The sequence below is a fragment of the Hyperolius riggenbachi genome, chromosome 11 (assembly GCF_040937935.1).
Source record: "Hyperolius riggenbachi isolate aHypRig1 chromosome 11, aHypRig1.pri, whole genome shotgun sequence".
NCBI classification, from domain to species: domain Eukaryota; kingdom Metazoa; phylum Chordata; class Amphibia; order Anura; family Hyperoliidae; genus Hyperolius; species Hyperolius riggenbachi.
Window position 1 is genome coordinate 216,452,446 of NC_090656.1, and position 21,302 is coordinate 216,473,747.

Genomic DNA, 21,302 nt, shown 5'->3' on the forward strand with positions numbered 1-21,302 from the left:
CCACACATGAATGACCAAAGACTGACAACCCATTACAATTCAATGTGTTGTTTCCACCTCAATGTATGTTTTGTGCACGTGTACACTTTCATGTGAAAAAAAAAAAAAGACAGCCTTTTGCATTTGTTCCAGGCGTCAACGTGCTTGGCCATCATTTACAATACAAGTAAGTTTCCTCTTCTAAGAACCCGTGGTGAGAGACGTATAAAGGCTGCCATATGTATTTCCTTTTAAACAATACCAGTTGCCTGGCTGTCCTACTGATCCTTCTGGTCAGTAGTGTTTGAATCACACACCTGGAACAAGTATGCGTCTAATTCAGTCAGACTTCAGTCAGAAACCCCTAAACTGCTGCATGCTGCTTGTTCAGAGTTTATGGCTAAATGTATTAGAGGCAGTGGATCTGCAGGACAGCCAGGCAATCTGCATTGTTTATAAGGAAATAAGTCAGCCTCCATATCCCTCTCACCATGCGTTCCCTTCAAGAAGAATTCATTCACATGCATCCCAACATTATTCATATCAACAAAAGGCTTCTTCTACACTGCTGTAATCAAACAATTTGCTGATCAAACTATTTTACTTTTAAAGAGAACCCGAGGTGGGATTTAATTATGTTAGTGGGGCACAGAGGCTGGTTGTGCACACTAACACCAGTCTCTGTTGCCCCATGGTGTGCCTCCAGGACCCCCCTGCGCGCCGCTATCCCCCCGCAGTGCTAGCAACAAACAGCGTGTCGCCAGCACAATGTTTACCTATGCCTGTCTGTTAGCGCCGCTCCCCCGCCTCCTCTGTATCACAGCTACCCGCCCGTGTCCCTTCCCTCCCGCTGATTGGAGGGAAGGGACGCGGGCGGGTAGCGCCGATACTGAGGAGGTGGGGGAGCGGCGCTGACTGACACCGCATAGGTAAACATTGTGCTGGCGACACGCTGTGTGTTGCTAGCACTGCGGAGGGGATAGCGGCGTGCAGGGGGTCCTGGAGGCACACCATGGGGCAACAGAGACTGGTGTTAGTGTGCACAACCAGCCTCTGTGCCCCACTAACATAATTAAATCCCACCTCGGGTTCTCTTTAAAGCACAATGTAAATGCTGGATCTTGGCAGCCAATGGGATGCTAGCTTTTACTCGGCCACCAATGAATCGGCCCTCTGCTCTTCCATCTTGGTCTGGTATGCTGGCTCCTCCACCAGTGACAGATGCAAACTACAGAGGGGCATCAGGATGGTGGAGAGGATCATCCGGAAACTCCTCCCCTCACTTGCTCTCCTGTACAACACCAGACTGCGCTCTAGAGCATTGAGGATGGCCAGCAATCCCTCTCACCCAGGCTACTGCTCCTCCAGTCTGCTCCCATCAGACTGGAGGTTTCGGGCCATATCCACCAGGACCACTAAGCAGAGGAACTCTCTCTCTTCTTCTCAGCTGTCAACCTCTTTAACTCCCTCCACATATCTCCCCCCCCCCCCCCCCCCCACTGCGTTCCGGGTTGTTCCTTTATGGACAAACCATCTTCAAGAATAGAACAAATTTTGGTTCTGAAATGTAGGTCATACAATGCGTTGAGCAGCTCCCCTTTTTTCTGTACTATCCCCATAGCAGAGCCGCACTTCCTCCTTCCTGGCTGTGGTCTAGTTCTTTGCCAAACACAAAACTGCCTCCAAAGCTTTGGGATACAAACAGAGGATCATTCTTCACCTCGCTCCGCAGTGATGTTATGATTTCCTCTGCCAGTTAACGGTCAAGTCTTGAAATGAATAGCAGGATGTCAATAGCAAATGGCGTGACCTTTTCTACCTCTTGCTGCATGCTGCTGGCGGCTCCTTTATTACCAATAATATCATTATTTGCTTACAGAACGGAGTCCTACAGAAGGTATCGGAGTCATGTCCGCCACTTAACTGCACCGAGGACGATCGGATTCTTCCAGAGAACGAATGCTGCTTCGTCTGCCGAGGTGAGATGCTTTCTGAGATCAGTGAGTGAGTCATGTTTATCTGTGACCTGTGTCTTGATTCAATCAACTGGAAATCCCAGAACCCTTTGCCTGGCTGTGGGCATTGGTTTTATTCATTGAGTGACCACATGGCAGAATTTTTTTTTCTTCAGAAGATCTGATTCCCTGCTTGACATGTTTATCCCTTTATTATATAGTAGCCAGCAACAAGTGAAGATGGAAGGTTGAACCTCCATGTTTGCTCCATCGTCTGGGATGTTTAAAGAGAATCCGAGGCGAACATTGGCCAAATAAAAAAAAAAAAAATGCTCAACTAGGTAGAAGGGAGTCTTTAAATTCTCCAGAGGCTTCCAGTGTCCTGCTCTCCCTTAAAAAAAATAAGCTAAAATAAGTTTTTTACATACCTTCCTCTAGCCCGCTTTACACTTTCCGTCCCTTGCCGTCTTCCCACCGCCGCCTGGATCCTCTGTAATCTGGCCCAGTAATTTGGCCAGTCAGCGCAGGTGCAGTACAGCCGGGCATCCGCTCCAGCGGCCGGGAAGGCTCTGCATCTGCACAATATTACTCTGTATGGGAAGGCCAAAGTGTGCTGTCATTTTTTTAACTGCTTACAGTGATGCACATTTGAAGCTCTTGAGGGCCACATAAAATGATGAGGGCCGCATTCGTCCCCGCAGGCCTTTTTTGACACTTGTGAATTAGAGCGGGGCTTCTCAGCCCTGTCCTCAAGTACCACCAACAGCACATGTTTTGCAGAAACCCACAAACATTCACAAGCCGAGGTAATTTGTCACAGTGTAGCTGACTAACTACTGGACCTCTATGGATTTCCATAAAACATGCACTGTTGGTGGTACTTAAGTACACAAGGTAGACTCATGAAAAAAAAACAGGCTACCTTTTGGGGGTGGGGGTTAGGCTGGCTAAGCGGATCAGGTAGCCGTAAAAACCGGTGCACCTTGCCATTCCTGTGGGCCACACTGGCCCACTTTCACTTTTGTGACCTCTCACGGCATTGGATTGAGAAACTGTCTGGCCAGGGAGAGAGAGCTGCCCGGTGGCAGCTGTGGAAAACCTGCTGGAACGCCCCTGGCAGGCGTTTTAAATAGGGAATCCCTCTCCCCTGTGTTTACCTCCGAGATAGCGACAAACCCTAATCTCGGGGAGGGCTATAGCGCGTGTGGGGGGGGGGGGGAAGCAGAGAGCAGCGGTGTGGGGACACAGAGGCATGTCATGAGGCAGAGAACATGCCTCGGTGTCCCATCTACCCCCCCTCTCCCGGTGGAACCGCCTCGGGTTCTCTTTAAGGACAGGGTTAGGAAGCCCAGATCTAGAGGACAGGGGAGCAGAGATGCTAGGTGCAGAGACAAAGGGGCTAGCGGATAAGACGGTGTGCCTCAACATTGGATGAAGATGTGAATATATCTCTCAAAGAGGAGTATGACAGATCGGAAGCTTGGCTGATGACGTGTTGTTTTGAGGGTGCGTTTAAAGGTTTGTAGGCTCGGAGCATGCTGGGTAAGGTGTGTCCTTACAATAGGAGGAAAGAATATTGTAGGGTTATTAGTGTCCTGTCCCTAAAGCGAAATATCTCTGAGAACGCACGCTGTCTCTGAGCTTGAAGAGTATGCGCTTTTTCATCATTTATTTTTTTTGGACGGCTAATTTAATTCGGTACCAACTGATCTACATCTAATTTAAAAATTCTGATTAAAGGCAGAGTTAGCATCTCGTCGTCTTTGTTTTCTGTGTTATAACACAGCATTAATTGTTATAACACAGCATTAATTGTCTATACTGCCCTGTCTCCCTCTCTTTTCCACTTGTATACTTTACTCTCAAATGCGGGCCGGTGCCACTGCAGCTCGCTTGCTCCCTCCGCCTCTCCCTCCCTCCCGGGAGCAGATTGGCATGGAAGGATTGGTTAGAACTCGCCCTATCACACTCTCCAGTAGTGATTTCCATGGCCAAAGCAGAGTCATGTGACACCATCTACATAATGACGGCAGGTCACATGACGCCGCAGTTACCATCACCACTGGAGAGTGCGATAGGGTGAGTACGGAGAAAGAGACAGAAGCTGGCCCTGTATCGACGGGCAGGCTTCATAGCGTCCGCGAGCCGTAGTTTGCCCATGGCTGATCTTTCTCCCTCCTCACCTCATCTGCATCACAGCTGCATGCAATCACATTTGCAAATTTATTCTGGCTACAAAACTTTTCCGCCCCTAGGCCAACTTTCTTGTTGCTCTGTATCCATGTGCAAAAGTGTCCATCCTATTCTATGTGCATTCTATGTGCAGTCCCCTCTGTGTTTCAAGGATACCTGAAGTGACATGTGACATGAGATAGACGTGTATATACAGTGCCTAGCACACAAATAACTATGTTGTGTTTCTTTTTTCTTTCTCTGCCTGAAAGAGTTAAATATCAGGTATGTAAGTGGCTGACTCAGTCCTGACTCAGACAGGAAGTGACTACAGTGTGACCCTCACTGATAAGAAATGACGAGTATAAAACACTTTCCTAGCAGAAAATGGCTTCTGACAGCAAGAAAAAGATAAAAAGGGGAATTTCTTATCAGTGAGGGTCACATTGTAGTCACTTCCTGTCAGTCACTTACATACCTGATATTTAACTCTTTCAGGCAGAGAAAGAAAGAAAAGGAACACAGCATAGTTATTTGTGTGCTAGGCACTGTGCATACACATGTCTATCTCATCATGTCACATGTCACTTCAGGTATCCTTTAACATCCATGTACAGCTCCCTTGACCAGTCTCTCTCCTATTCCATATATTTCTCCACATTTTTAAAGTTCCCTTTTCCGTTTGTATCCTTCTCTTCCATATGCAGCAACCCCTTTCCCACGTCCAGCCAGTCCCCCTTGGGCAGCAATCTCCCCCCCCCCCCCCCCAAGGCCCAAGCCGTCCCAGGCGGATTGCTTGCTGAGACACCGAGGGTACCTCAGCAAGCGGTAGTACATGATAGATTCTTGGCAGAGGAAGCCCCTACTGGGCCAAAATCCATCTGGCACAGTGTTTTCCCAACCCAGTCCTCAAGGCCCACCAAGAGTGCATGTTTTGTAGAAATCCACAGAGGAAGTTAATCAGATCTGCTGAGGCACTAATTACCCTACCTGTGAATGTGTGTGGTTTTCTGCAAAACATGCATTGTTGGTGGGCTTTGAGGATAAGGTTGGTAAACACGGATCTGGAGAGTGTACGAGGCTGCTGTCCAACTGCAAAGAAAGTGTCATTTAGATGTTTGAATTCTTAACTCTTACAGTGGGGAAATAAAAAAAAAAAAAAGGAACACAGCCTAGTTCTAGGTAGGACTGGTACTTTACGAGCACAAGTCTATTTCAACATATTATATGTCACTTCAGATGCCCTTTAAAACCAACTTCAAGTACATATAACATTATCTGCATTTCGAAGTCAAAGTAAACACAATGGGCCCCATCTAATTCACTTTTTCTCCCAAGATTTCTCCTAGGAGATAACTTTTCATCTTCTGTTTAAAATAAGTTTTCACTATTGCAATTGAAAAAGTACCAAAAAGTAGCTGAAAAATACTGTCAAAATTATTCTGAGTATTTTCTTGTTTGGTGGTGGCTTAAAAGGCATTTTTATTGATGAGATGTAAAAATATCACATAGGAAAAATGTTGGAGAAAATGGGAATTGGATTGGGCCTTCCAGGTATTGTTACTTTTTTTTTTTTTTTGCCATATCAGACATTTGTTGTCTGTGTTTTTGTTTCACTGCATGGGAGCTGCCATTTTGCTGATGATATCAGCACTTTGCACAGTGCAGGGAAAATGTATCTGATATTTTTTAAAAATTGTTTACCCTGATGTGTACACTCACTTCAGCCTGTGTTTTAAACCAGTTAATAGTCACACAAAGTGATTTCTTATATGTTTATGCTTATGCAAGAGAAAGGGAGGCACCTCTCCTTCCCAAATTGATTTTATATAAATAGGAAGTTGCCCTAAATCCTAATTGGCTATTCAGTCTTGCTCTTGACCTTGACCAGGACTACTTTGAATTCTGTGAACTATCTCATTAGAAAAGTTTTTTTGTTTTTTTTTTGTTCCCCCAAGGCATGTTCTGTTGTACCAATTAATGTATACATCTACCAGTGACTCCTTTGCAGAGAAGTCGTAGATAGGGACGTTCTTCCAGAGACGATTCTTCATTGAGGTGTCGGAACACTCTTACTTTTAATGGACAGTATTGACCACCTTAGTCCGGAACAAGCTCTTCCTTCCTCGCTTAAGATATTAATCTTTGTTAGGCGTCGAGTCCTCCTCGCGCTCCACAGAGTCCTCACGTCAAGACCAAGTTGTAATTGAACCCAGGAGTCGTTTGTACAAGACTTTTTCTCTTTTTCATTAGTTTCTCCATCAGACGATTAATCTAGGTTTGCCGTGTAGCCGTCACAGGAAATGGATGCTTCGGAGGATGAAGATCGGGGGAAGGTGACTCTACTCCTGCGGCTACGATGCAGATACTTTAGATAGGACAGTTGAGGAACTTTTTCCTTTATCATAATAAAACAGACTTAGAGTAGAGTCAGGTACACCCATGAGAATGTGTGCTTTTGTTACTAGTTTAAGATAATTAAAGAAAATAAATAAATAAATCCTTATTTGTAGGGAGACCCCCCCCCCCCCCCCCCCCTCCCTTCTATCCATCAGATTCAAAGATAATAATAACTTGGCTTTAACCGTACACTTTTCTGATTTTATTCTAGAACCTGGGTTTCAACATGTGGCCCACTTAACCCTGAAAGGGGGGTATTTTTGTTCAGGAACTTGCAAGGCCAGATTTATACATCTTTTCTGCCCCTAGGCCATGTGTGTTTGGCTCCCCTTCCATGAGCAGCAGCACCCAGGGGCGTAACTACAGGGGAGCAGCCCTTGCGACCACAGGGGGGCCCAGAGCTGTAAGGGGGTTCCAACTACTACTTCACTCCTTCTGATAAAGGGATGTATACTTCAGATCTGGTGTTTCTGTAGCTACACATGTTATGGGTGTGAAGACTACGATACCCACACTTGTTTTATGACCCCTGTTAGATGGGCCCCCAGGCTGGGAGGTCGCCAGGGGTAGGCAAGGGAAACGGTGTGGGGGACCCCATCAAAGTTTTGCTTGGGGCCCCCATGGTTTATAGTTATGCCCCCCGTAGTGCCCCTCCCATTCTATGTGTACCCTCCTCTTCCATGTGTAACAACCATGTACCGTAGCTCCTTTCTTTCACACACAACGTCCTTGGGCATCATCTCCCCTTTTTCATGTGTTGCTCCTCATTTGCAGCCTTCTCTTTTATGTGTAGCAACCTCTATTTCACACCCAGGTGCCCACTCGGGCTGCAGCTGCACAAGGCCCGGGCCATTGTAGCCTCTCCAGAAAGCCGGCCCTGGGATCTTGTTCATATTAATGTTATTTTTGAACTCTTTAAGATTAAACAAAATAATACGTTCTGTACACAAGTGTTTTTTTTTTACGTTTATTAACTTTTTAGCAAATCTAACTCGTTGAATACATTTGCTTAGTTTTACAATACTCCTTTAGAAAATCATTCAGTTAATGTTGGCCCATTGTACAATCTTACCTCACCCTGATTTACATTCTTAAAAGAATACTGCACGGGGGTCGGAGGGAAAGAGTTGAACTTACCCGGGGCTTCTAATGGTCCCCCGCAGACATCCTGTGTTGGCGCAGCCAGTCACCGATGCTCCGGCCCCGCCTCCGGTTCACTTCTGGGATTTCAGACTTTAAAGAGAAACTCCAACCAAGAATTGAACTTTTTCCCAATCAGTAGCTGATACCCCATTTTACATGAGAAAGACAATGATTTTCACAAACAGACCATCAGGGGGCGCTGTGTGACTGATTTTGTGCTGAAATCCCTCCCACAAGAACCTCTGAAGACCGCGGTACTCCTGGCAAACAGCCACAATGTAACAATGTTCAGAGACAGGAAACAGCTGTTATTAGCTGTCTAACAGCCAGAGCAGCTAGAAACAGCTAAATAACCTGCCCACAGTAACAATGTCTCCATGTAATAAATGTCAGAATGTGAATCTGGGAGAGGAAAGATTTTACAATGAGCAAACACTGACTAAATCATTTATACATAATTATGGTAAAAAATGAAGCACTTTTTTTACTACATTGTTTTCACTGGAGTTCCTCTTTAAAGTCTGACAACCACTGTGCCTGCGTTGCCGTGTCCTCGCTCCCGCTGACGTCACCAGGAGCATACTGCGCAGGCACAGACCATACTACAGTATTCCTTTAAACACAGGGGCGTAACTACAGGGGAGCAAGCCCCCTGTGACTGTAGGGTGGCCCCAACTACTAGTTCAATTCCACCGATAAAGGGGCCCATCCTCCAGATCAGCAGAAAGTGGTTTGGAGGCGCCCATATTTATGCCATCTATTTAGCATACAGCGATTTATAAATGCATTTAAAACAGTAATAATGATAAATCCTCTCCTACCTTAAAAGTAGAAATTCTCAGAGTCAATAGTAATGATAAAAACTTCTCAGGCTTTTATTTGTAATAAACACCTGACAACGCGTTTCACGTCCCGTGCCGCTTCCTCGGGTCAGTAAAAGTGCCTGGAGGCTGCAATATCAGTCCTGGGCGCCTCCAAAAGAGGTTAGACAATATAAACAGTGGAAAAGAGGCACCCAGGCTGTAATGAGAACGGTGTTAAAAGCAATCAAAGCAGAAATAGGCGGTGGCTTACCTCGGGATGAAACAAAATTAATTAAAAATTTAACAGTTCTCGATTGTTCACACGGCAGGCCTGAAGAAGTGGGATTTACGGACCTATGAAGCGTGTTCGCAGAGTGCAAATAAAAGTTATTTGAATACATTTTTTGTCATCCCAGAGGTAAGCCATCTCCTTTTTCTCTTATCCATCCTGGGTGCCACTTTTCCACTGTTTATACTCCTCCTCATATGGTACAAAGGAAGAGCTGCCTGGTATGGCTGTCAGCTGTTGCTGACATGGGATGGATTACTCCTAGCTGCTGCGTGTTTCAGTATATGTGATGCCAGTGCAACGGCATGCAGCCCTCCTTAGTTTCTTAGCAGTGAGTATTTTCTTTTCCTGACTCTTAAAGGTAACCTAAAGCATTTAATAAAAAGCAAGTTTAACTTACCTGGGACTTCTACCAGCCCCCTGCAGCCATCCTGTGGTCCCCCGCCGTGGCCAAGTTTTATTTTCCTGCAACTGAGCCAGTTGTTGACCACTGCGCCTGCGCGACCTGGCTGCTCAAGTCCTCTTTCACCTTCCAGTCAGCGAGAGCGGCCTGCACAGAAGCAGTAAGAGAAAATCTCTACTGTGCCTGTGCAGGACGCTCCCGGCAACGAGGACAGGGATGTGCACGGCAAATGAGGACGTGCACGGCCAGCGCCACACAGGCACAGTGGATATCAACTGGCTCAGTTGCAGGAAAACAAAACTTAGCCACGGCGAGAGACCAGAAGATCGGTTTGGCATGGCACATGCACAGGACGGCTGCAGGAAGCCGATAGAAGCCCCAGGTAAGTTAAACTTGCTTTTCCCAAGTGCTTTAGATTTCCTTTAAAGGGACACTTAAGTCAAACAAAAAAAATGAGTTTTACTCACCTGGAGCTTCCAATAGCCCGCTGCAGCTGTCTGGTGCCCTCGCCGTCTCCCTCCGATCCTCCTGGCCCCGCCGGCAGCCACTTCCTGTTTCGGTGACAGGAGCTGACAGGCTGGGGACGCGAGTGATTCTTCGCGTTCCTGGCCACAATAGTGCCATCTATGCTGCTATATCATATACCATATAGCAGCATAGAAGGTGCTAATGTGTCTGGGAACGTGAAGAATCACTCGCGTCCCCAGCCTGTCAGCTCCTGTCACCGAAACAGGAAGTGGCTGCTGGCGGGGCCAGGAGGATCGGAGGGAGATGGCGAGGGCACCGGACAGCTGCAGGGGGCTATTGGAAGCCCTAGGTGAGTAAAACTCATTTTTTTTGTTTCATTAAGTGTCCCTTTAAACACTTGCCTGGAACCATTACAATGTGACCAAGGGGTCTGATTTTCATCGGCTTCTCCCAATCTAGGTACTTTTTCTCAATGAGATGTTCAGAAAGTGTTATGGCTGGAGGATCAGAATGATAGACAGGCAGCTAGCACATATAAAAAGTGAATATTATTTGTCTGCATTGTTTGTTTAGGACATATGTTAAATATGAAAAATGCACATACTGTGATATGGGGTCAGGATCTGTGTTGAGAATTACTTGGAAGAAGCCCTGGAGGACATTCATAATGTAGCGGTCACGGTGCTGGAAATATTGTCCCACAGCAGCCAGTCTGGTTCCGATGTCCTGATTAAAAACTAGTTGACAAACCTATCAATCTGCTTACTGGCAGGAGAGTTATGTACAGGAAAGCGGGGTCCCCCACAGTAAGAAAGCTAATTTCGAAGCAGAGCTGCGCCAAATGATTTGGGCGCCGCCGTAGGCCATAATGTGAATTACACGTGGCGCTCGGTGACTAATTTGGCTGCTTGCGATTGCCGGTGCCCGAATTACGCATTCCACCAGCACATCGTATAGATTGTAGAAGTGCCATGATTTTTCTGGCAGCACAGAGTATATTAGGAGCAGAAATGGACTAAGATGAAATGGGGCCCTAGGCAAGATAGCAGTTTTTGGGAGCTAGCATCCACCAGTCCTCTAGACTCTATTTGGGCCCTAGGCAACTGTCTAAATATTGCCTTGTGGATGATCCGACTTTGATTAGGAGAGGAAAGTTACACAGTGGAAAGATGTAGAGGCCACCAGTAGAACAGAATCTATGAGTAAATAGTTACATATTAAAAGGAAGGGAGTCCTTCAGCAACACGAGAGTATATCAGGAGAGGAGGGGGTAGATGGTGGAAGGAACAGATTCCTCCAGCTCTGCTCTTTCCACCATCTAACTCTCCTCTCGATATACACGAGAGTATATCAGGAGAGGCGAATTTGGTGGTGGAAGGAGCGGAGTCCTCCAGCAGAACAGTCAGGAGAGGATGGTTAGATGGAGAAATGAGAAATGGGGAAATGAGCCCTCCCGCAGGACATTCTATATCAGGAGAGGAGGAATAGACAGTGGAAGGAGATTTCCCCAGCACCATAGAGCATATCTGGAGAGGTTATTTCCTCAGGAGAAGGACTAGAGTCCTCCAGCACCACAGAGTATATCTGGAGCGTAGTATTCCTCCATGGAAGGAACAGAGTCCTCCAGTAGCACAAAGTATATCTAGAGAGTAGGGTTCCTCAATGGAAGGAGCAGAGTCCTCCAGCACCACATGATATTTCTAGAGAATGGAATTCCTGCTTGGAACAGGAAGGAGCAGAGTCCTCCAGTAGCACAAAGAATATCTGGAGAGTAGGGTTCCTCAGTGAAAGGAGCAGAGTTCTCCAGTTACACAGAGCTAAAGTTTCCTTTGATTTGCTAGTCACTGGTACGTGAAACTCAAGCAGTTAGTTGCTGTGATTACGACTTTCCCTGACCTTTTACCGTCACAGATTTCCCCCCCCTGAATATCCTCCATGTTGTCTGTAGCTGCTGACTAACCATTGAAATCAAATTTCATTTTTTTGCTTTCTGTAAAACTGAATCTGGACATTTTTGTACAAGTCAGCTGAAAGCACCGTTTCCTGTTTTCACAACACAGATCCTGAAGTTCTGTCCAGTGGATAATCCCCGGGAGCCACACCCCCCAGAAACGCACTTCTAACCGGAGGGATTGAATAAACCGCGGCACCCCGCAGGCAAAAAGAGACTTGGATGTCACCATTCTTCTAGGCCACACGAGGCACCCAACGGACTCCATTTTCTTTTTCTTTCTTTTATTTATTTTACATTTTTCAACTTCTCCACTAAAAAATATTTTTATCTCAAAGGAGTTTTAATCTCCACAGGGATGTGGGCAATCTGTTTCTTCACAGCTCTTATCTAACCAAAACTTCCCAGCATGCTTTCCTGGGGGTATGGTGGTCTGTCTGTCTACAGGAGCTAGTGGACGACTCATTGCTCTCCTACAATCTTCAGAGACTTTTTCACACTATCAATTTTTTTTTTTTATTTAATATTTAGAAAGGGACTCTTTGGAGGAACTGGATAAAACCCACCATAAAACCCGCCCCATTGATGGTTTCCGCTGCTGTCCACCATCTTCCCAGAGTTCCTCGCTTCTCAAAACTGTTCCAACATCAGATGTTTTTCAGGAGGCCTTTGTTTTTTTTTGTTTTTATGTCCTTTTCTCGGAACATCTCTGGGGCGTGAGTTTGATGTTGATTTTGGGCATTGATTAATGATTTGTGGATTTGCAATTTTGTATTAGTTTGTTACGAATAAAGATGGAGAAGTGGACACCTTTTTTTTTTCATGGGTTTTATTTTCCGGAAAGAAGTGTGAGTCTTGGTTTGCTTAAAGAGGAACTCCACTGAAAAAAAATGTAATAAAAAAGTGCTTCATTTTTACAATAATTATGTATACATTATTTAGTCAGTGTTTGCCCCTTTGTAAGAGCTTTCCTCTCCCTGATTTACATTCTGACATTTATCACATGGCGACATCTTTACTGCTGGCAGGTGATGTCACTGAAAGGAGATGCTGCTTGCTTTTTTGGCAGTTGGAAACCGCTGTAAACAGCTGTTCTTTTCCACAATGCAACAAGGCTCCCACAGTGTGATGTCAAGACCTCAGTGCTGTGGGGCGCTAACCTCATTTGTGGGAGGGGTTTCACCACAATATCAGCCATACAGAGCCCTTTGATGCTCCGTTTGAGAAAAGGAATAGATTTCTCATGGAAAGGGGGTATCCGCTATTGATTGGGAGGAAGTTCATTTCTTGGTCACGGTTCTCCAACAACATGGAGAAGAGCTTGGATCTCACGATCCAGACACTGGAGAGAACCGGTGAAGATGAGGTGGGTGGAGTACAGCCGGTGCAAGAAGCAGAGATAGCCGCTAGTTGGGTCACAGTTAGAAGGGGTAGGGGAAAAAGTGGCAGAGAGGCTAGTCCCGAGTTGTCCCTCTCTAAGAAGTATGCTTGTTTGCAAAATATTGGGGAGGATGATTCTGGATTAGCAACGCTGCAGCAGGATGTGTCCCTTATCAACCGAGGGGCAGACCGCTGCAACGAGAAAGGGAATAAAAGTGCAGCTAAGGCTAGACAGATACTGGTGGTAAGGGGATTAAATTATTAGGCACACAGATGGGGTAATCTGTGGGAAAAAGTGAATGCCGTACAGTCTGTTGTCCCCGGGTGCTCGGGTTCGGCATGTAGCGGAAAGAATTGACAGATTATTGGGAGGGGCTGGGGAAGACCCGGCTGTCATGGTACACATTGGCACCAATGACAAAGTTAGTGGGAGATGGAAGGTCCTCAAAAATGATTTTCAGGTACTTGGAGATAAACTTAAAGCAAGGACCTCCAGGGTGGTGTTTTCTGAAATACTGTCAGTGCCACGTGCTACATCTGAGAGACAGAGGGAGCTTAGGGAGTTAAATAAGTGGCTGAGAAATTGGTGTAGGAAGGGGGGCTTTGGGTTCCTGGAGAACTGGGCAGACTGTGCAGTCGGCTACAGGTTCTACAGCAGGGATGAGCTGCACCTTAATGGGGAGGGTGCAGCTGCATTGGGGGAGAAGATGGCTAAATGGTTGGAGGAGATTTTAAACTAGGATCTGGGGGGAGGCAGGAGGATAATGTCTCAATATGTAGACAAGATAAGGTAAAAAGACAGTGGGAGCCTAACATTACGGGGGGTGGAGAGGGGGGTAAGGACAGTGTAAAGATTAAGGAGGCTGGTAAAACTTCAAGTAGCCCATTTCATGTAAACAAAATTGGTAAATGCGCTGGTAAAAATATAAAGTGCATGGTAACCAATGCTAGGAGCCTTGCAAATAAAATAGACGAACTAGAGTTCATTCTGAATGACAAAGGCTATGACATTGTGGGAATAACCGAGACATGGATGGATGAAAGCCATGACTGGATAGCTAATTTAGAGGGATACAATGTGTTTAGGAGGGATAGAACAGGGAAAAAAGGTGTAGGGTCTCTTTGTTAAGAATTCTCTTACAGCTGTCCTCAACGATGAGATGGACCTCCAGATTGCGAAGATGTGGAGTCCGTTTGGGTAAATATTCATGGTGGAAATAAAAGTTGCCAATTGCTTATTGGGGTATGCTACAGGCCACCACATATTAATGAAGCTGCAGAACTGCGATTACTACAGCAGATTGAAAAAGCTGCAAGTAAAAATGAGGTCATAATTATGGGCGACTTCAACTTTCCAGACATTGACTGGAGTATTGAGGCTACCCATTCTGGTAAAAGCAGCAGATTTCTGGCAGCACTACAGGAAAATTACTTGACTCAAATGGTATCGGAACCAACTAGGGGGAATGCCTTACTGGATCTGATCATTTCTAATAGACCAGATAATGTATCAAATGTGCAGGTTCAAGAACATTTGGGAATGAGTGATCACAACATGATAACGTTTGATCTGGTGACTGATAGGCCACAGGGCAGCGGGACCACTAAAACTATGAATTTTAGAAAAGCAAAGTTCAATCAACTCAGGAAGTCACTATGTTTGGTGAACTGGGATAATGTACTACAAGGGGAGGACACTGAAGGGAAATGGCACGCTTTTAAACTTATACTCAATCAATATTGTAGTATGTATATCCCATATGGAAACAAAATGTCTAGGAATAAAAAAAGGCCTCTATGGATGAATAGAAAGGTTAGAGATAAAATGAAGAGGAAAAATAATGCCTATAAGGTCCTAAAACAGGAGGGGACCAAGGCTGTGTTAAACATTTATAAGGAGTGCAATAAAAATTGTAAAAAAGAAATTAGGCTGGCAAAGATTGAAGCTGAAAATCAAATCGGTAGGGATATCAAATCTAACCCAAAAAAAGTTTTACAAGTACATTAACTCTAAAAAAAGAAAGGTTGACTGTATTGGACTCCTAAAGGATGAGGGGGGGGGGGGGGGGGGGAGAGAGAGAGAGAGACTCAATGGTGGAGGTAAGGCAGAGTTATTAAATGCTTTCTTTGCTTCTGTCTTCACAAAGGAAACATCACTGTTGCAAATTACAGAGGCAGAAGAGTCTCAATCTTCTAACTGTAATATTAAATACTTAACGCAGGAAGAAGTAAAGACAAGACTAAATAAATTGAAAATAGACAAGGCACCTGGCCCAGATGGCATGCATCCTCGGGTCCTAAGGGAATTAAGTTCTGTTATAGATAAAACCCTTTATCTTTTGTGACTCTCTTTCAACTGGCAGAGTCCTAGTGGATTGGCATACAGCCCACGTTTTCCCATTATTTAAGAAGGGCAAAAAATCAGATCCAGGAAATTATAGACCTGTAAGCTTAACATCAGTTGTATGCAAACTATTTGAGGGGTTACTGAGAGATACTATACATGACTTCATACTAGAAAATAATCTTATTTCTCAGCATCAACATGGGTTTACTAAAGACAGGTCCTGTTTGACTAACATGCTCAGCTTTTATGAGGTAGTGAACGCTAATATGGATATTGGGAATTATTATTATTATTATTTAGTATTTATATAGCGCCGACATCTTCCGCAGAGCTGTACAGAGTATATAGTCTAGTCACTAACTGTCCCTCGAGGAGCTCACAATCTAATCCCTACCACATATGTATTTTGTAGTGTATTTATTGTAGTCTAGGGCCAATCTTAGGGGGGAGCCAATTAACTTATCTGTATGTTTTTGGGATGTGTGAGGAAACTGGAGTGCCCAGAGGAAACCCACGCAGACACGGGGAGAACATACAAACTCCTTGCAAATGCTGTAGATGTGAAATACTTGGACTTTGCAAAGGCCTTCGACACTGTTCCCCACAGAAGTCTGGTGCAAAAGTTGAGGATGCAAGGACTGGGGAAGAGTCTGTGTTCATGGATAGGGAGCTGGCTAATGGACAGAAAACAAAGAGTTGTGGTCAATGGATCATACTCAAAATGGGAGACTGTTAGCAGTGGGGTCCCACAGGGGTCTGTACAGGGTCCAGTGTTCTTCAATTTATTTCTTAATGACCTAGTACAGCGGTGGGGAACCTATGGCACGCGTGCCGGGCCCGGCATGCGTAGTCTAATCTGCTGGCACGCCACCGCTGCTTATGAACTGGCCGCAGCGTCTACTAGACGCCGCCGCACCAGTTCATATCCCGCAGCCCCGCAGTCTCCCGGGAGGCAGACCAGGGCTACGGCAAGATGGCTGCCGAAGCCCTGTACTGGAGACTATTTGTGTCTCCAGTACAGGGCTTCGGGCGCCATCTTCCCGTAGCCCTGCACTCTGCCTGTCAGCGGCAGCGCGGGAGACTGCAGGAGGAACGTCCGGGGGAGATGCGCGCCAGAGCCCAGCCGAGAGAGAAGACTTCTGTCAGGTGAGTACATTACTTTTTTTTTCAGGTAAAATGCGGCCCACTGTGTTATTTTCTGGTAAAATGTTTTGTCACATTGTGTTTATGTCCTGTGACATGCTGCCCACTGTGTTTGTTTTCTGGTGAAATGTGGCCCACTGCGTTTTTCTGGTGAAATGCTGCCCGCTGCGTTTGTTTTCTGGTGAAATGTGGCCCACTGCGTTTGTTTTCTGGTGAAATGTGGCCCACTGCTTTTGTTTTCTGGTGAAATGCTGCCCGCTGCGTTTGTTTTCTGGTGAAATGTGGCCCACTGCGTTTGTTTGCTGGTGAAATGCTACCCTCCGCATTTGTTTTCTGGTGAAATGTGGCCCACTGCGTTTGTTTTCTGGTGAAATGCTGCCCGCTGCGTTTGTTTTCTGGTGAAATGTGGCCCACTGCGTTTGTTTGCTGGTGAAATGCTACCCTCTGCATTTGTTTTCTGGTGAAATGTGGCCCACTGCGTTTGTTTTCTGGTGAAATGCTGCCCGCTGCGTTTGTTTTCTGGTGAAATGTGGCCCACTGAGTTTGTTTGCTGGTGAAATGCTACCCTCTGTGTTTATTTTCTGGTGAAATGTGGCCCACTGCGTTTGTTTGCTGGTGAAATGCTACCCTCTGCATTTGTTTTCTGGTGAAATGCTGCCCGCTGCGTTTGTTTTCTGGTGAAATGTGGCCCACTGCGTTTGTTTGCTGGTGAAATGCTACCCTCTGCGTTTGTTTTCTGGTGAAATGTGGCCCACTGCGTTTGTTTGCTGGTGAAATGCTACCCTCTGCGTTTGTTTTCTGGTGAAATGTGGCCCACTGCGTTTGTTTTCTGGTGAAATGCTGCCCGCTGCGTTTGTTTTCTGGTGAAATGTGGCCCACTGCGTTTGTTTGCTGGTGAAATGCTACCCTCTGTGTTTGTTTGCTGGTGAAATGCTACCCTCTGCGTTTGTTTTCTGGTGAAATGTGGCCCACTGCGTTTGTTTGCTGGTGAAATGCTACCCTCTGCGTTTGTTTTCTGGTGAAATGTGGCCCACTGCGTTTGTTTTCTGGTGAAATGCTACCCTCTGCGTTTGTTTTCTGGTGAAATGTGGCCCACTGCGTTTGTTTTCTGGTGAAATGTGGCCCACTGCGTTTGTTTGCTGGTGAAATGCTACCCTCTGCGTTTATTTTCTGGTGAAATGTGGCCCACTGCGTTTGTTTGCTGGTGAAATGCTACCCTCTGCGTTTGTTTTCTGGTGAAATGTGGCCCACTGCGTTTGTTTTCTGGTGAAATGCTACCCTCTGCGTTTGTTTGCTGGTGAAATGTGGCCCACTGCGTTTGTTTTCTGGTGAAATGTGGCCCACTGCGTTTGTTTTCTGGTGAAATGTGGCCCACTGCGTTTGTTTTCTGGTGAAATGTGGCCCACTGCGTTTGTTTGCAGGTGAAATGTGGCCCACTGCGTTTGTTTGCTGGTGAAATGCTACCCTCTGCGTTTGTTTGCTGGTGAAATGTGGCCCACTGCGTTTGTTTGCTGGTGAAATGTGACCCACTGCGTTTGTTTTCTGGTGAAATGTGGCCCACTGCGTTTGTTTTCTGGTGAAATGTGGCCCACTGCGTTTGTTTTCTGGTGAAATGTGGCCCACTGCGTTTGTTTGCTGGTGAAATGCTACCCTCTGTGTTTGTTTGCTGGTGAAATGCTACCCTCTGCGTTTGTTTGCTGGTGAAATGTGGCCCACTGCGTTTGTTTTCTGGTGAAATGTGGCCCACTGCGTTTGTTTTCTGGTGAAATGTGGCCCACTGCGTTTGTTTTCTGGTGAAATGTGGCCAACTGCGTTTGTTTGCTGGTGAAATGCTACCCTCTGCGTTTGTTTTCTGGTGAAATGTGGCCCACTGCGTTTGTTTGCTGGTGAAATGTGGCCCACTGCGTTTGTTTGCTGGTGAAATGCTACCCTCTGCGTTTGTTTTCTGGTGAAGTGTGGCCCACTGCGTTTGTTTGCTGGTGAAATGTGGCCCACTGTTTGTTTTCTAGTGAAATGCTGCCCGCTGTTTGTTTTCTGGTGAAATGCTGCCCACTGCGTTTATTTTCTGGTGCAATGTGGCCCACTGCGTTTGTTTTCTGGTGCAATGTGGCCCACTGCGTTTGTTTTCTGGTGCAATGTGGCCCACATTGCATTAATTTCTGCTGAAATGTTGCACACATTGCGTTTATTTTCTGGTGTCTGGGGTAACTTGCTGCATTTATAATTAAGGGCTCATTCACACTACAGAACGTATGCAGGAATGCGATTTCATGCATGCGCTGCCAACGCACAGTGATCACACGGAATGCACGTTGTGGTGCGCTAAAGCGTGGACGTCGGCAGCTGTACCCATCGGGGAAACGTATGCGTTGTGCGTTAAAATGTTCCCAGATGCGTTACAACGTAACGCATGGGAACGCACACCTGTAATGTGAATGGTAACATGGAAGTCTATTGACTTTCATGTTACCATATGAATCTTACATTATGTGCGTTGCGTCAAAACTGACAGTGCAGCAAATAGTGCGAATGAGCCCTTAATGGTCATAGTTGGCTATATTTGCTGCTTTGGGGTTACGGCGGGTATAAATAGCATCATACAGTTTCTGCACACCCATGATGCGAATCCTCGCTTCAACACATCATGGCGGAAAACACTGCTTTCTTATGCCTCACTGTTACATCATTATGTTAGCTCCGCCCATACAATTTCATGGCCACGCCCATTTTCCGGTGCTGCACGCGCCGCGACACCCCCCCCCCCCCCAGTGGCACTCGGAGATAAAAAAAGTCGATGTTAGGTCGCAGTTTGGGCACTCGGCCTCTGAAAGGTTAGCCATCACTGACCTAGTAGATTCAGTAGTGAGCAATGTTGCTATTTTTGCAGATGATACAAAATTGTGCAGAATCATCAACTATCAGGAAGATAGGGACTTACTGCAAAAGGATCTGGATAGGATGGCTATATGGGCACATACATGGCAGATGAAATTCAATGTTGAAAAATGTAAAGTCATGCATTTTGGTCGTACCAATTGTCTAGCACCATACAAAATAAAATGGGATACAGTTGGAGAAATCAAACTTAGGAGTACTCATCGACAACAAGTTAAATAATCGCACTCAATGCCAAGCTGCTGCAGCTAAAGCTAACAGAATGTTGGGTTGCATTAAAAGGGAAATAAAAACTTGAGATGCTAGCATAATATTGCCCCTGTTTAACTCTCTGGTAAGGCCACATCTGGAATATGGAATTCAGTTCTGGGCACCACATTACAGGAAAGATATTGCAGTTTTAGAGCAGGTGCAGAGACCAGCAACAAGTATGAGTATGTACAGTGCCTATCACACAAATAACTAGGCTGTGTTCGTTTTTTTTCTTTCTCTGCCTGAAAGAGTTAAATATCAGGTATGTAAGTGGCTGACTCAGTCCTGACTCAGACAGGAAGTGACTACAGTGTGACCCTCACTGATAAGAAATTCCAACTATAAAACACTTTCCTAGCATAAAATGGCTTCTGAGAAGAAGAAAGAGGTAAAAATGATCAATAGTTCATTGAGTTTGGCTCTAGCATACTTAAATGAATGTGTCATTGAGTAAAAACAATAAAACAGTTAAAACTTTAAAAAGTAGATTTAAACATAAAATAAAACTGTGGAATATCTTAAAAAGTCATTTTTAGTAGACGGAAGATAGATACAATCGTTTATTTCATTCGTTTATTTTAGCCTCGGGTATCCTTTAAGAACACACTGACTGTCTTTCCAATAAAGAAAAAGAAAAGAGAAACCTAGATGACCACTGCAGCCTACTGACATCCCTTCTCCTTAAAGTGAAGTCTTGCACAGGACACAAGGAAAACCGCGAGAAATCCACCCTGTGTGTTTTTAGAGTCGAGAGCCTGTCTAATTCCCTCTCATACTCAAGTTTTCACAAGTGTAATTTCATCTCTCAGCTGTGACAGCACAAAAACTCGGCAGACACAGTTAATATGAATGTTAACCCTTTGTCTGCTTCCATGAAAGCAGGAAGTGGACACACTGCAGATTATTGCAGGAGTTCTGCAATATGTAACAAAGAAATGGTTTTCTGTAAAGGTTATTAAGCTGTTGCTTATCTTTTAGAGCAGAGAGAAAGTTCTGTGTCTTTTTTAAAGCGTAGCTGTACAGAAATAAGTACAGATAGGGCTGGATCACAGAGATGATAAACACCGCGTTTCCAGCGGCCAATGGAAGCATTGTTTGAAAGAGATCGACCACTGTTCCATTCAAATGAATGTTCTTTAAAAGTAGTGATGAGCCAACATTTCGTGCTTTCTTAATTATGACATGAAATTTGCAATTACGACAAAAAATGGTCATTCAAATCATCAGAAAATGTGTAAAGTTTGTAATTTTGTGTCTTAATTTTGCTTTAAAGAGACACTGAAGCGAGACTAAATCTCGCTTCAGCTCTCATATATAGCAGGGGCACGTGTGCCCCTGCTAAAACGCCGCTATCCCGCGGCTGCACGAGGGTCCCTGTCCCCCCAACCCACCCCCCGCAAACCTTGGTCGCAAGTTGGTCGTAGGTTTTTTTCTTCCTGGAGGCAGGGCTAACGGCTGCAGCCCTGCCTCCCAGCGCTTCTATCAGATGCGCATCGCCGCCTCTCCCCCGCCCCTCTCAGTGAAGGAAGACTGAGAGGGGCAGGGGAGAGGCGGAGATACGCGTCTGACAGACGCGCATGGGGCAGGGCTGCGGCGGTTAGCCCTGCCCCAATGCGGAAGCGCTCCCCCGCATTACGGAGGGGATTTGGGGGGACAGGCACCCCCGTTAAGCCGCGGGATAGCGGCGTTTTAGCAGGGGCACACGTGCCCCTGCTATATATG

General features: G+C 45.7%; 1 protein-coding gene across 5 annotated transcripts in view; it reads left to right on the plus strand.

The window, feature by feature from the left end:
- The window catches only part of NELL1 (neural EGFL like 1), a 1,178,134-nt gene that overhangs the window by 457,636 nt on the left and 699,196 nt on the right, over positions 1-21,302 (plus strand). For all 5 annotated transcript variants that reach the window (XM_068260436.1, XM_068260433.1, XM_068260432.1 and 2 more), the window contains one exon: positions 1,859-1,958. In XM_068260436.1, coding sequence (XP_068116537.1) covers positions 1,859-1,958 — 100 coding nt within the window. The remainder of the gene's footprint in view (positions 1-1,858; positions 1,959-21,302) is intronic.